Source organism: Pan paniscus, chromosome 3 (assembly GCF_029289425.2).
Source record: "Pan paniscus chromosome 3, NHGRI_mPanPan1-v2.0_pri, whole genome shotgun sequence".
NCBI lineage: Eukaryota > Metazoa > Chordata > Mammalia > Primates > Hominidae > Pan > Pan paniscus.
The window spans coordinates 6,974,129-6,989,812 of record NC_073252.2 but is presented as its reverse complement, the minus strand read 5'-3'; the positions used below and the strand labels follow the sequence as shown (position 1 = coordinate 6,989,812).

Below are 15,684 nucleotides of genomic sequence, written 5' to 3'. Positions count from 1 at the left end.
CAGGCTGGCCTCGAACTTCTGGCCTCCAGTGATCCTCTGGCCTAGGCCTCCCAAAGCCCTGGGAATACAGGCATGAGCCACTGTGCCTGAATCTGGATAACTTCTCAGCACATAAAAGGAGTCTTCTTAGAAGGATAGTTCTGTAAGTTCTGTATCAACATCCCAGGGCACGATTAGGAACAAAGCCCCATTGGAGCCCACGGGAATGTCTGTGTGGTGTTTGGCTGAACCTTAGGTTGGACTCAACTGGATTGGGCGTCTGACTTTCTCACCCACTGGCCTGCCCAGCTCTTGGGAAAGAATCACATCTTGTTTTTCTTTGTGTCCTAGTCCTCCCATGGTGCTTGATTTCTGAGCAAGCCCTTAGTCTGACTGAATTCTCCTGTCTGCCTTTCTGTCTCGCATTCCTTATGGGGTGCCTACATTTTGTGTAGTCGTTCATTCACTCAGTCATTCTGACAATCGCTTATTGCACAGATATGTGAGTGTACCAGGGATGTGCTACCTGCTTGCTGAGCATGCAGCCAAGTGGACGCAGCTAACATCCACTTGTTACTCCAGGTGAGTAAGGTAGACAGTCCTCAGATAATGACACAAACACATTTCACAAACTGTAACAAGCGCTATGAAGGGGACACTTCATATGTCCCCTTTCCATGTCCTCATATGAAAGATGCTATGGGGCATCTTTCGGGGTCAAGGGAAGGCTGCAGGGGAGTGAGCAAGGGGGCAGGAGCCAGCTCAAGCCAGAGAACAGATATTGGGCTTTATTCCAATGTGAAGAGAAGCTAATGAGAGCTTTAGGCAAAGCCCAATATGTCTGATTTATGTTGTTTAAAGACCCCTTTGGCTGATGTGTTCCATGCAGGAGTGGCTTGGAGCGGGGAAGGGGAAGCAGGAGACCACTTAAGAGGCTGTTGAGTGGCCCAGGAGAGATGCCAGTGGCTTGGATGGGTTGGGTAGCAGTGGGGATGGACAGAGCACTGGGAATATGCATTGTGGGAGTGCCAAGGTGGATAGGTGGATATTAGTTCTTTTTTCTTTTTTTTGAGACGGAGTCTCGCTCTGTCGCCCCGGCTGGAGTGCAGTGGCGTCATCTCCGCTCCGACTCCCAGGTTCACACCATTCTCCCGCCTCAGCCTCCTGAGTAGCTGGGACCACAGGCGCCCACCACCATGCCTGGCTAATTTTTTTTTTTTGTATTTTTAGTAGACAGGGTTTCACCATGTTAGCCAGGATGGTCTCGATCTCCTGTCCTTGTGATCCGCCTGCCTCAGCCTCTCAAAGTGCTTGTGAACTACCGCGCCCGGCCCCTAATTACTGCTTTTGAATGTTAACTTTAAGTGAAAAATCTTTTAGCAATGTTTTGTTATGTAAGGATATTTTCATATTCAGTGACTATGTCATCGAAACACATGAATTACTTATAGGGGTACCAGCAGTTGCTGAATATTAAATGTAGGTTACTTGTTCTTTCAGCTTCTACATTCAGAGTTCCTTAATTTGTAGTCAATGAACCACCTGAATAAAAAATGTAAATATGTGACAATGAAGGTCCACAAAAGCTAGGTGCAAGATTACATGATCAGATTCTTCACAACACACAGCTAAATGAAAATACAGCTACTCTATGAACCTCAAAGATCTTTGATGACACTGCAAATGACACAAAAGCAACCTAAGCTGTATGCTTTTTTAGCGTCTACTATTTAGGAGGGCCACCTTATAAAATAGATTTGAATCTCAATAAAAGTCTACTGTATCCGCAGGAAAATCCTAATACCATTCACTCACACAAATAATTTAACTATCCATTTCAAGAGGAAAGAAATATACCATGCTCTGGACGGGCGCGGTGGCTCACGCCTGTAATCTCAGCACTTTGGGAGGCCGAGGCAGGTGGATCACGAGGTCAGGGGATCGACACCATCCTGGCTAACACAGTGAAAACCCGTCTCTACTAAAAAAAAAATACAAAATACAAAAAAATTAGCCGGGCATGGTGGCAGGCGCCTGTAGTCCCAGCTACTCAGGAGGCTGAGGCAGGAGAATGGCGTGAACCCGGGAGGCGGAGATTGCAGTGGGCCGAGATTGCGCCACTGCACTCCAGCCTGGGCGACAGAGCATGACTCCGTCTCAAAAAAAAAAAAAAAGAAATATACCATGCTCTGAAATAGAAGCTACAGCTTTTCACATTAGCTCTCTAAAGGAGGTATACTCAAGCCCCTTTTCTTTATCCCACTACTGAAAGCACATAAGCAGTATGTCTATTTCAAACAAACACAAGGAAATATGTAAAGCTCTTTTCAGAAGGAAATCATTTCCAATAAAACTCAAAATTTCTATTAACATTTAAATTATAAACCAAACATTGGCAACCCACATATATATATATATATACACATATATATATATACACATATATATATATATATACACATATATATATATACACACACACACACACACACACACATACACATGTTTGCTATGGACAAATGAAGACTGTGAGGTCATACTTTCAAATACAACTTTGGAATTAGTCACAAAAAATCAACATATATTCTCAGAAATTGTACCATTTCCTTTGGTCTACAATCCACGCTATAGGAGGTTTAATATAATATTAAATAATGTACCATTTACCCTAAAAGTAGGTTCTAGAAAACTGACTATTAGGATTGAATAATAACAAGGCTTTAATGGCTCAATTTTCTTATGATTATACAAACATATAAATCTTGAAAAGGTAACGCCATTTAGTAAAATCCATAAAAATAACAGTTTTGCCACAGTGCAGAGAAAAGTTCATTCAGTTTGATTCCCCATGCCCTCGCCAAGCAGCTTTCTGATTAGAGCTGGAAGACAAAGGCTGGGTGCAGTGGCGACCCCGTAGTCCCAGCTACTGGGGAGGCTGAGGTGGAAGGATCACTTGAGCCCAGGAGTTTCAGAACAGTCTGGGCAACATACCAAGACCCTGTCTCTTTTTTTAAAATTGGAAGACAGAAAGTCTATACATTCTACACTGAATCATGAATATACTACGGAGAGTTTGTAGAAAGTAAACTTTAAAATCCCACACTCCAACATCATATATGTCCATGAGCAGGATTTGCAATTCACTTCATACTGGAGGTAAGCACCCCAGCTGGGGTCCTCTTGCCGCAGTGGTCAGGCCGTCAGAGCTGAGGCCTTTCACTGCAACAAGGGAAGTAGTCTTCGGTCCGAAACAGGACGGGGGCTTCGTAGCCGGCTTGCTGTGGCCTCGAGGGAGCAGACTTGCTAAAGAGCGAGGGCACGTTCATCGTGTGCAGGAGCTTCTTGAACGCCCTGGGGAAGGTGCCCAGCTCGGCCTCGGCCTTGGTGACCTGCTCCTCCATCCTGGCCACGCGGCCCCCCACCATCCTCACGAAGGCCTCCAGCCGGTCGATCCTGCTGTAGATGCGCCGCATCTCGGCGGCCTTCGCGTGGATGCGCGGCACGCCCTCGCTGACGACGTGGGACGAGTCGCCGCGAAGCATGTCCAGCATGCCCACGAACTCGTCCACTCTGGTAAGCAGGTCCTCTAGGCTCGCGTCCAGGGCCTCGACCTCCGGCCGCGCCCCTGCCCCGGGCAGCAGGCAGGCGGCGTAGCCCGCAGCGGCGCGGCGAAGCAGCGGCAGGTCGCGGCCCGGCGCGCCGTCCTCCGCGCCCTCGTCCTCCCACGGCCCCGAGGCGCTGCTGTGGCTCTGGGAAACAGTGCCACTGTCCCCGCTCCAGGCGGCGCCCTGCGGCTCGGCCTCTTCCGCGAGCCCCTCCGGCAGCGCTCCGCCATCCGAAAAGCTACCCTCCATGGCCCGCGACCACCCGACTGCGCAGCGCTCGCTTCCGGCCTCCGCGCGCTCACGCTCACGCACCCGCACACGCACGCACGCGCGCTCATGCCTTTGCTTCCGGCGGCCTGCGAGGGCGTCTGTTCACGCGCATCCACCTTTGTTTCCGGCCTCCCCGCGCGTTCACGCTCACGCATGCGCGTTCACGCTCACGCATGCGCGATGCGGTTTTCTCACGCCCGAACGCACATTCAACCTTTTTTTTCTTTTTTAAGCGAAGGTATAGCAGGAATACAATACAGTGCATATATTTTAAGTGTGCACATTGATGACTTTGTACACATCCATACAACCATGCATCTTCTATCCAGACCAACAGGTAGGACATGTCCAGCACCCATGAACGTCTCCCTCCTGTCCTTCATTTCTTTTTGCTGTTTATAGTAAAATAAATGAGATAAGCAAGACGAAACACAAAAGGGATGGACCTTGACGACTTTGGATGATTTTTAAAGTCCTCAGCTTCGTCTGATTGCAAATGGCGTAAAACTAAGAAATAGTAATAGTTTCCAAGCAAATATCAAATCCAGGGTACTGCCAGAAAAAAACAAAGATGAAGTTGAGATGTGACGGTTAAATCCTTTAAAATCTCAAAAAAAAGCAAAGACGGTGCCTCAGGATACCATTCAGTTAGACTAACAGCTCCTTAAAGAGATTAATGGTGTGGCTCACAGAGTCCATCAGTCAAACCACAAGGCCTCCAGAAGGCTTAAGCCTTGTTCGTCAGTATTAGCAGAAGCCCAAGACAGAGATGGACTTATCTCAAAGGGATTTGTAGGTAGCGCTTTTGTCTAACGGAGTGAACCCCGATGAGATTCACAGGAGACCTATAAAGTTTTTTAAAGATAATTATATTGACACAAACATTGCAGATTGGACTGAAAGAAACAGGCCTTTGGATCCCCTCTCCCCAAACTTCTACAAGCAGGAATCAGACTGAGAAAAAGACTCATTGGCAAACACATGCTACATTTCATGAAAAAGGAAGTATAACTCAGGGCATGAAACCAGGAGCCCAGATGGTGGAACTGGGAGTCGTGGAGTCCTAGACCTTGAGACTGGATGGCAGAGTTACTGTGGGCTGGCAACTTGTTTGTACTTCCAATTTCCCCCTTTTTGAACAGGAGTGGCAGTGGCTATCTAGTGGTAGTGGAGCAGAACAGGTCTGTAGTGATTATCCTGTGCCAGCCCCACAACTGTATATTCGAGGCATGGGGGCAGAGAACTTGTCTCCTTAGTTTCAAAAGTCTACAGATCAAGAAGAATTGTACTCTAGGAGCTGAATTTAAGGAACTAAACTCAGAAAGCCTCATCTACATCTGATCTTATTTAGAAGACAAAATTCTGGACTTAAAGCTGATGTGACAATAGGATAGTAATACCTAAAACTACATGAGATTTAAAAAAATGTAACTTTTGGGGACCTTGGATAGAGGGGAGTGTGGTTAGCACGTTAAAATGGCATGAAGAATTGGTAGTCAGAGGGCAAACTGTGATTGCTAGCCAGCCTTCAAGATGACTCCCAGTGATTTCTTCCTCCTGGTATTCTCACTCTTGTGTATTCCCTCTTGTCGAGTACGTATTGGACTTAGTGACTTCATTTGCTCATAATAAACTGAAAAACACAGAAGCGATGATGTATGATTTGGACATTAGTTCATGAAAGGTAATGTGGTATCTCTTTCCTTCCAACCTGCGAAAGGAAGATAAATCTTGGGGTCCTACAATGACTAAGCTAAAAGAAAAGTCAAGTTGGAAACTGCTTAGGGCAAACCTGCCTCACATTCTATTCACAGTCACTTCTCCGCTCACTGAGATAAATGCGTATCTGATTGCCACCTTTGGAGAGGCTAATCAGAAACTCAAAATGTCTGGGCGCGGTGGCTTACGCCTGTAATCCCAGCACTTTGGGAGGCTGAGGTGGGTGGATCATTTGAGATCACGAGTACAAGACCAGCCTGGCCAACATGGTGAAACCCTCTTTTAAAAATACAAAAATTAGCTGGTTGTGGTCGTACACACCTGTAATCCCAGCTACTCGGGAGACTGAGGCAGAAGAATTGCTTGGACCTGGGAGGCGCAGGTTGCAGTGAGCCGAGATCACGCCACTGCTCTCCAGCCTGGGCGACAGGGTGAGACCCCATCTCAAAATAAATAAATAAATAAATAAATAAAATTTTAAAAGAAAGAAAGAAAAAAAGAAACTCAATAGAATGCAACCATTTTTCTCTCATCTACCCAAGACCTGGAAGCCCCCTCCCCGCTTCGAGTTGTCCTGCCTTTGCTTTGAGTTGTCTCACCTTTCCGGACCAATCCATCGTTCATCTTAAATATGCTGATTGATGTCTCATGTCTCCCTAAAATGTATAAAACCAAGCTGTGCTCTGACCACCTTGGACACATGTCATCAGGACCTCCTGAGGCTGTGTCAAGGGCACACATCCTCAACCTTGGCAAAATAAACTTTCTAAATTAACTGAGACCTGTCTCAGATATTGGGGGTTCACAAGCCACTTGCTCTGGGGAAACCAGCTGCCTTGTTGTGAGCAGCTCCATGGAGAAGCCCATATAGCAAAGAACTGAGACCAACAGCTAGGGAAAAACAGCCTCTTTCCAACAACTACATGAGTAAGTCATCCTGGAAGGGGATGCTCCATCCTCATTCAAACTCAGAAATGACTGCAGCCCCAGCTGATAGGTTGACTGCAACCTCATGTAAGATACTAAACTGAAATGACATAAGATAATGCTATGGTCTGAATATTTGTGTCCTCACATCCAAATTCATATATTTAAATTCTACCCCAGAAGGTCATTGATAGGGTTTGGATGTCCTGCCCAAATCTCATGTTGAAATGTAATCTCCAGTGTTGGAGCTGGAGCCTGGTGGGAGGTGACTGGATCATGGGGACAGATTTCTCATGAATGGTTTAGCACCATCCCCTTTGTGCTGTTCCTGTGATGAGTGAGTTCTCGTGAGATCTAGTCGTTTAAAGTGTGTGGCACCTCCTCTCACCTCTTGCTCCTGCTTTGGTCATGTGACATGCCTGCTCTCCTTTTGCTTTCCGCCATGATTGTAAGTTTCCTGAGGCCTCCCCACAAACCAAGCAGATGCCAGCACCCTGCTTCCTGTATAGCCTGCAGAACCCTTAGCCAATTAAGCCTTTTTTCTTCACAAATTACCCAGTCTCAGATATTCCTTTATAGCAATGTGAGAACAGCCTAACACAGTGATGATATCAGGAGATGGGGCCTTTGGGAAGTGATCTGGTCATGGGGTCAGAGCCCTCATGAGTGTGACTAGTACCCTTATAAAGGATATAAGGCCAGCTGCAGTGGCTCATGCCTGTAATCCCAACACTTTGGGAGGAAGAGGCAGGAGAACTGTTTGAGGCTAAGAGTTTGAGACCAGCCTGGGCAACATAGCAAGACCCCCGTCTCTAAAAAAAATTTTTTTTAAAGCTGGGTGTGGTGCCATGTGCCTGTAGCCCCAGCTACTCAGGAGGTGGAGGCTGGAGGATCACTTGAGCTCAGGAGTTTGAAACAGTGAGCTACGCTCATTCCACTGCACTTTAGCCTGTGCAAAAGAGCAAGACTTTGTCTACAAGTAAATACACAAAAGATGTATAAGAGGGCCGGGCACGGTGGCTCATGCCTGTAATCCCAGCACTTTGGGAGGCTGTGGCGGGTGGATCACCTGAGGTCAGGAGTTCAAGACCAGCTTGGCCAACACAGTGAAACCCCATCTCTACTAATAATACAAAAATTAGCCAGGCGTGATGACAGGCACCTGTAATCCCAGCTACTCAGGAGGCTGAGGCAGGAGAATCGCTTGAACCCGGGAGGCAGAGGTTTCAGTGAGCAGAGATTGTGTCACTGCACTCCAGCCTGGGTGACAAGAGTGAAACTCAATCTCCAAAAGAAAAAAAAAAAAAAGGATGCATAAGAGAGACCCCTTGCTCCTTCCATCCTGTGAGGACACAGCAAGAAGGAACGGTTTATGAACCAAAATACTAGCCCTCACCAGACAGAATCTACTAGCACTTTGATCTTGGACTTCCCATCCCCCAGAACTGTGAGAAATAAATTTCTTTTATAAGCTGCCCACCTTATGGCATTTTGTTAGAGCAGCCTAAATGCACTATGACAGATAATAAATGTTTTAAAGCTGCCAAATTTTGGGTTAACTGGTTATGCAGTAATAAACCACTGAAGGAATATGCTACTATTTATTCATTTTATTTATTTATTCTCCTCCTGATGAACATTTGGGTTAACTTTGGGGCTATTATAATAAAGTTGCTGTGAATATTCTCGTATATGTATTTTTATAAACAACTGCACTCAAACTCTCTTGAGTGTATAACAAGGTGTCAGTTTGCTAGAACATAGGATTGGTATATGTTTAATCTTGGTTGATACTGCCAAATAGTTTTCCAAAATTATTGTAACAACTTACATTCCCATTATTATGTGCTGAATATATGTGTCCCCCAATATTTTTTTATGTTGAAGCCCTAACCCCCAGTGTGGCTGTACTTGGAGTAAAGCAGTAAGTAAGGTTAAATAAGGTCATAAAAGTGGGGGCATGATCCTATAGCTTCATGTTCTTATAAGAAGAGACACAAGAGAGCACTCTTTCCTGTACCCCCCAACACTGCATGCACAAAGAAGAGATCATGTGAGGACTGCAGCAGGGAGGTGGTCATCTGCAATTGAGGAAGAGAGCCCTCACCTCCAGAAACCAAATTTGCTGACACCTTAATCGTGGACTTCTGGCCTCCAGAACTGTGAGAAGATAATTGTCTGTTTTTAAGCCACCCAGTCTATAGAGTTTTGTTATGGTGTCCAGAGTAGACTAAGACATCCATCAAGAATGTATAATAGTTCCAGCTGTTCCACATCTTCCCCAACACTTGGTATTGTATTTGAAATTTTAGTCATTCTAGTGGATGTACAGTGCTTCCTCATTGTGGTTTTCATCTGCATTTCCCTGTTGAATCATGACGTTGAACACCTTTTCATATACTTATTAGCCATTTGAATATTCTCTTTTGTTAAGTACCAGCCTACGTCTTTTGCCCATTTAAAAATTTTGTCTTTTCCTTCTTGATCTGTAGGAGTTCTCAATATATTCTGCATATGAGTCCTTTGTCAGTATAACTATTGAAAATATCTTTTTTTCACGGTGTCTTGCTCTTTCCCTCTTAATGTTTTTTTGATGAACATCTGCTAGAATGTTGGTGTTTGCAAAACTGTTTCACGCACGTCATCTTACAAATCCCTCTTCCCACTGACAGATATTCAGGCTGGGGCCATTGGTCTTTATCAGACTGGAAAACTGAAGCTCTGATCTGTGGCACTTGTGTTAAGAAGGATGCCCCCTCTACACACACTCATATTACTACTAGTGTGGCACTGGGTGGCTAAGCCTAGCAACAGACTTCCTCCATTCCACAATGGCATTAGGTTAGTGATCAAAATGTACTGACCATCAAAGCCACATTTACTAGGTCCCTGCTGATTTTCAGGTCCTGTGTGTGGAGGGACATAAAGGTGATCAAGACCAGAACCTGTCCCCAAACAGCCTCCAGTCTGGTAGAAGCACTTATGCACTAGAGAAGAATTCCTCTCTCTAAAGCATCCCCTAAGACCCTGCTTGACGCCAGGCTGACAGGAGGGGCGGAGGACAGAACTGAAACAGAAGTAGCCCTTTACCTTGAGGACCTTACAGACTGGCGAAGAGAGACCAAAAACCACGGGCCAGAATCACCCAAGGCAGCGAGAGAACTTCCCCCCAGGACAAAAGTATGAGCCAGGGGTGGGGCGGACAGAAGGACGGGTTCCATTCTAAAACAGTGAGCAGGGACTGTGGACCCACATTGCTCTGGGCTCAAATCACGACTTTTAGCACGGTTTTTACCTCTAGGTTCGTTGTGAGGGCTAAATGAATTCATATAAGTTAATTCAAGCTTGTGCATGCTTAGTAAGCGCTGTGAACGCCAGCCAGTCTTATTCAAATATAGGGAAGGGTGGGTCACTTTTACTTTTAAAAAATAATAAAAGTAAAAGCCCTCTGAAGGGAAGCTTTAGGTGAAGACGCGAACAAACCTGCCGCCACCGATCTAAATCAGATGGCGAAGAGGTGCGCCGGGAAGCATTTGGTGATGGACGTGCGCGCGCCCGAGGCCCCTTTACGTGCACGCGCCCGCTACCTGGTCTTGCCGAAGGCGTGACCGTAAAGGGGCCCGGCTCTGTCGTGAAAGGGCCGCAAAAAGGCCGAGGGCGAGTTGACGGCTGCGACTCCATTTTGTAGGCCGCTTCGTTGTGTGCCTCCACGGCGATTCTTCCCACAGAGTTGTGAAGCGAAAGGCTTACAATTAAAAGGAAGAAAAAAAAAATAAAGATAATTCGGGAGTACAATTGACAAAGCGTGTGGGTCGCTCAGCCTCCAGCAGTAACTGCTGATCTCCAGTTCTTGGAGGGTTCCGGTGAGAAGAACGCCCCTACTGCGGTACTGAAGAAGCGGCGGGAGGAGATGCGGCCCCTGGACATAGACGAGGTGGAAGCGCCTGAGGAAGTGGAGGTGCTGGAGCCCGAGGAGGATTTCGAGCAGTTCCTGCTCCCGGTCATCAACGAGATGCGCGAGGACATCGCGTCTCTTATACGCGAGCACGGGCGGGCGTACCTGCGGACCAGGAGCAAGCTGTGGGAGATGGACAATATGCTCATCCAGATCAAAACGCAGGTGGAGGCCTCGGAGGAGAGCGCCCTCAATCACGTGCAGCCCCCGAGTGGCGAAGCCGACGAGAGAGTGTCGGAGTTGTGCGAGAAGGCTGAGGAGAAAGCCAAGGAGATTGCGAAGATGGCAGAGATGCTGGTCGAGCTCGTCTGGCGAATAGAGAGAAGCGAGTCTTCTTGAAGGAGGAGATCGGTGGTAAGGTCGGAAACTAGCTGGAGCTTGGATGAAACTCAGTAGTCGCCCTAAGCATGGTTAAACCGCGCCCTGTAAAAAGTTATGTTCTAGGCCTGCATCCCCCATTTTATTGCATCAACAATTGAGCATTGGGAACAAAGTTGGGGTCAAGAGGAAAGAATGCGTGCTGGTTTTGTTAGGCGTTAGTATACCGTTTTTTTGTGGCCTCTCCCTCCCACACTGGTAATTAGAGAAAGATAACAGTCACTTCGGTTTTGTTTTTGTGAAACATAAAAGTCAATTCTAATAGGGCGGTCGCCAGAAGTAGACCTGTCTAGGCACTAAGGGAGTTTGGGGAAAGCCAAAGAAGACCTAGGCCATAGAGCGCAGTGGAACGCAGGCTGAGAACGCAGGGAAAGAGAAATAAAGAGTAAAGCCAGAGGCCATTACCTGAAATTTCCAGATTGTTCTATGAGACAGGCATGTCAGAGGACCGTGTCTCAACGAAGTGGCATTCTTCTGGGTGGTTCACATTTATTTTTAACATCAGGATATGGAACTTTGAGAGTCAATGTCTTCATGGTAAATTTCTCCCAATTGTGCTTTAGGTTCACAGCTGAGGACTGTAGTCAACTGGTAAGGATGAACTGACACCTTGAGGAAACTGAAACAGCTTGTCATTTTCTCTGTTTTGTTTTTGTATGTTTTTTACCCCCATGTGACAGTCTCCCTTATGGTCAGTGATTGATGACCTCGATATGGATTTAGATTATCAAATGTGTTTGGTTTTGGAAATATAACTTTTGTCGAAGAAATACTCTCAGAAGAGAAATGGGGCTTAATTAAGTCGTTTTTGTGGTCACGTTTATTCTTGTTACTTCGCTGTGTTTTTGAAATGTTGGGCATGGCCTCGTGTTTTGCTATTACCTTTGTGACCTGATTGTTTTTTGGAACACGTCAAGACGTGGGATCAGAATCTTCCAACTGGAGAGGTGCAGTGGAAGACACTACGCTACTTGGTTGGGCCTGGTGAAGAATGTATTAATGAGACTGCTTTGCATAAAGCTGGGAAGAAAGAGAAGACAGTTGGAGATGGAAGATGGTTTTGTATATATTTTGGAACTTTAGTTCCTCTGTGAGACGAAAGAGGAGAGCTATGTTTTGTGGCACATTGTCTGATATATATTGTGTAACCTGTCAGGTGAGTTGACTTAGACAACATAGCTGACCTTTTATGACAAGGCAGTTTGAATAGGGACTATTGTAATACCCTCACACATTATAGGGGCATCAGAGAATGGCATCGAAGAGACAGTCTACAGAGAGCTTTAAAAGGCCGGAGAAAGGAAAAGACATTATCAGGGCCTGGAAAGTCTCTTCCAGTTCATCAGGGTAGTAGACCTGTCAGATTGGAGGTCAAAGTCAAAAGTATAATAAGTGTTAATTTGCCTTGAAAAACAAAGACCTAAAAAGCCTTTTTTAAGAAATAAATTTTTTGTTCACATGACCAAAGCCCCTCCTGTGTGTGTTAATAAAAGAATCATAAACAAATTTTTTTGGAATGGATGTTCTTCATTGAGTGTCATCAAATGGGGTTGAACTGCTTGTAGTTAAAGGCTCTTGGTAAGCGTTTAACTGAGGGAGAATTATTTCTGGAAGGTGCTATGGAGATGAGCTGACAGAACACTCAGTTCTGAAGAGAAAAACTTTCGGCCATCCTCTGGGCCAAGCCCCTGCTTTTCAGCAGCGGAAGTGTGTTTAGTTAACCAGTGGGAATGTAACTTGCTTCATATCCCATCCAAGGCACTAGGAACGTAAAGGTGAAGACATGGATGGGGCGAATGTGTGGAACAGAAATGGAAACAAGGAATTGTGACATAGAGTGCGTGGATATCTTGTGGGAGCCCTGAGGAGGGAGTCAACTCTTCGTAGGGAAGTGTGTGAATTCAGAGCAGGTGAGTTACCTGGACCTGAAAAGTAGAAATGAATGAAGGCATATAAGGGACAGGGATCAAAGTGAGCAAAAGCCTTTCGAGTTCCAGCACTGGGGAGATGGCCATTGAGCTGGATGTTAAGGAGTGTGGAGGGGGTTGTGGGAGACAGAGTGAAATTGGCAGGCAGGGCCAAGAGGTCTTCCTTAAGGTGTTAATTCATCTTCATAAGCCTGTACTTCAGTGAGATTTCTTCACCCTGGAATGTTTCTTCACAGAGTGCTAATGGATGCTCAGAGCCATAGTGTAGGCATGGTACAATTTCCAGAATTACTAAATCTAATTTCATAAAAATAGATACATGATCATAATAAGCTCAGATACACGTTTTGGATTAATGTGTAAAATAGGCATTTTAAAAATCAAGTACCTGAGCACAGAAAAATTACAGAAGCTGTTTCTGGCTTTGTCATGATATCTAAGATCCTTGCTCATGTGCCTGCCTGTCTGGGTTCTTCAGTAAAAACGAGAAGTATGGCTGGGGAGCCATAATTTCTGATAATCAGGAGAATGACCGTCACATTTGTAGTTTAGGAAGATTACCCAAGACTGGGTATGGATTAATGTGAGTTTGAGTGTGGGCTAGAAGATAGGGGCAGGTGCAGAAGTAGAGATGGGAAGTGAGGGCCTGAACTGGGGCAGAATGAGTGGGAAGGACCAGCTAGGCTTTTCTGGAGCCAAGACTTGGGGTCTTCTATATCAGTCAACTAGACTAAACTGCTGTAACAGTTCACCCCAAAGCCTTAGTGGCTTGCAACACCTGAGGATTTTTTTTTCTTATTCATATTGATGTATTAATACATTGTAGGTGAGTTGTTCCATATTCTCTTAATTCTAGGAGCTGGCTGAAGGAGCAGCTGCTCTTTGGGATATTGTGGATCTTGATTGCGAAAGCTGTTATTTACAAGTTACCTGACGGATTTAAAAACATGCTTTGGGGGTGAAAAATCTGAGTCCTGTACATACACACTCATAGACACACACACATACTATATATGTGCTACATACATACACGTGTGCATATATACTATGTATATGTATGTTTTTCCCCTCGATTAACTGACCATCGATTATATTCATACATAGGATTGCATTTCATCTGTTCAGTATCCTAGGGTTTTTTGTTTTTTTTTTCCTAAGCCTCCTTCAAATTTACAGCCTGAAGAGTGTTCTGAATCATTTTTGAGCCTTGGCTCTTAGGCAGAGCATTGTAGTGACAGGCTAATTGTCTTAACCCATGCTGTGATGAAAAAATAATTTAGATACATTGAGAGTTTTGTCTCTATTTCCTATTTAACTTACACATTTTCTTTTCATTGAATGACGTATCAGTGGAATTTTAACAACTTCAAAGTCATCTAGAAAATTTGGATTGGCTTCTGTTAGTAGCTCTGAAAGTCATTGGTCTGTCTTGTGTGAGTCATTCACGCCCAAACTCCCCTTGCTCTAAAATCTGAAATTCTGTGCTTTCTTCTGAAAGACTGGGCAAATTCTTTAACCTTCACTTGCATCAGCTGGCTAGTGATGGCTGAGTCTTCAATAATGTTTTGTTTGACTGCTTTATCCCAGAGTTTTGTTTTTTCTGAAAATGTTTTTAATGTGCAATATCCATATGGCTCACTATGCCACTTTTCCAGTCTCTGCTCAGATGTTACAATACCAGAGAGGTCTTCCCATGCCACTCTTTTTAAAATAGCACGGCCATCCCCTATTACTCTCTGTCTTCTTACATTTTTCTTTTCACTACTTAGTGTGTGATTATTTGTGCATTTTCTGACTTCTCTGTAGAATGTCAGCCCCTTGAGGGCAGAGACTTTATTCACTGCTGAATTCCTAGCACTTAGACCAGTGCCTGGCACCTGGTTGGTATCTAATACTCATTGAATGAATAAGTGCCAATTAAGTATGTAAATTAACTTAATTGTGTCTGCTACCAATGCACATAACTCAGGTGAATTTTCTGAGCCTGAAACTTCAGTGTCATTCTTGACACCCCTCCTCAGCAATCCCCTCTCCATTCCTTCTACCACTAGTATGTTGGTTCTGCCTAGAATACACCTTGGATTCATCTACCTTCCTTCCTACTCCAAGCCACTAGTGTGACAGTCTCCTAACTGGCCTCCCAGCTTTCAGTTTTATTCCAATCCTCCTCCTTCACAAATTAGCTAGAGTGAATTAGGTTATGTCAATTCCCTGCTTGAAACTCTTAAAAAAAAATTTTTTTTGCCACAGATGTTTTTATTTATTCATCAGCATTAACTTAGCTCCTGCTATATACCAGGCACTGTTCTAACTACTGAGAGATACAGTACTGAACAGATAGTCCAAAAATTCTGCCTTCTGGGGATTCATTCTAGTGGTGGAGAAACACAATAAGCAAGATAAATAAGTGCTAAAGCTATTCATGTATTCAACATATGTAGTAGAATATATTCAAGAATTTCTGCCATCTCCAGAGCTGTCTCATCCTAGTTTTCCTCAGTCACCCTAAATTTAAACGCCCTCCCTGGTCCTCTCCCAAATTTTCATCTTCAGAATGTTCCAACTTTCCTGCCTCATGACTTGTCTTCCACCTCTTTGCAAATTTCCTCTAATACCTACCTCATCCAAGGTCTGGCTGTCTCTGAACCCCAACCTCTACAGCCTCCATGTGCAACTCCCCTAAACACTCAGCTTTCTGGGTGAAGACACAGAGAATATGGATACTGACGTACGTTCAGGGCTGCAATTTGTTAGGCAGTTGCAATTTCTTTAAAATGTGCCATGTCTATGTTTGTTTACAGTCAGTTGTCATTATTTGCAGTAGTTATATAAAGTCACCATAAACACTGGATTAGCAAATACTATAATACTTCACTGCCCCTAAGGAAAATAGAGGATTAGGTTCCCATTAGCCCCTGGCTGC

The 15,684-nt window shown here is 44.9% G+C and overlaps 2 protein-coding genes across 3 annotated transcripts; one reads left to right on the top strand and one right to left on the bottom strand.

Annotated features, from left to right (window-relative positions):
- Window positions 1-2,519: 2,519 nt before the first annotated feature.
- BLOC1S4 (biogenesis of lysosomal organelles complex 1 subunit 4) lies at window positions 2,520-6,471 on the bottom strand. Its single transcript, XM_003816461.6, has one exon. The coding sequence runs from the start codon at window positions 3,831-3,833 to the stop codon at window positions 3,180-3,182; it is 654 nt and encodes a 217-aa protein (XP_003816509.2). The 5' UTR covers window positions 3,834-6,471; the 3' UTR covers window positions 2,520-3,179.
- Window positions 6,472-7,758: 1,287 nt separating this feature from the next.
- Window positions 7,759-12,339, top strand: MRFAP1L1 (Morf4 family associated protein 1 like 1). 2 transcript variants are annotated; one of them, XM_008969522.5, is made up of 2 exons: window positions 7,759-10,814; window positions 11,397-12,339. In XM_008969522.5, the coding sequence occupies exon 1, from the start codon at window positions 10,411-10,413 to the stop codon at window positions 10,792-10,794; it is 384 nt and encodes a 127-aa protein (XP_008967770.1). In that variant the 5' UTR covers window positions 7,759-10,410; the 3' UTR covers window positions 10,795-10,814; window positions 11,397-12,339. The 2 variants fall into 2 exon arrangements, with proteins under 2 accessions (XP_008967770.1, XP_003816510.1); XM_003816462.5 differs by having other exon boundaries at window positions 7,773-10,809.
- Window positions 12,340-15,684: the final 3,345 nt, after the last annotated feature.

Coding starts and splice junctions, on each gene's coding strand:
- BLOC1S4 (XM_003816461.6), bottom strand. CDS start 3,833: ATGGAGGGTAGCTTTTCGGATGGCGGAGCGCTGCCGGAGGGGCTCGCG.
- MRFAP1L1 (XM_008969522.5), top strand. CDS start 10,411: ATGCGGCCCCTGGACATAGACGAGGTGGAAGCGCCTGAGGAAGTGGAG.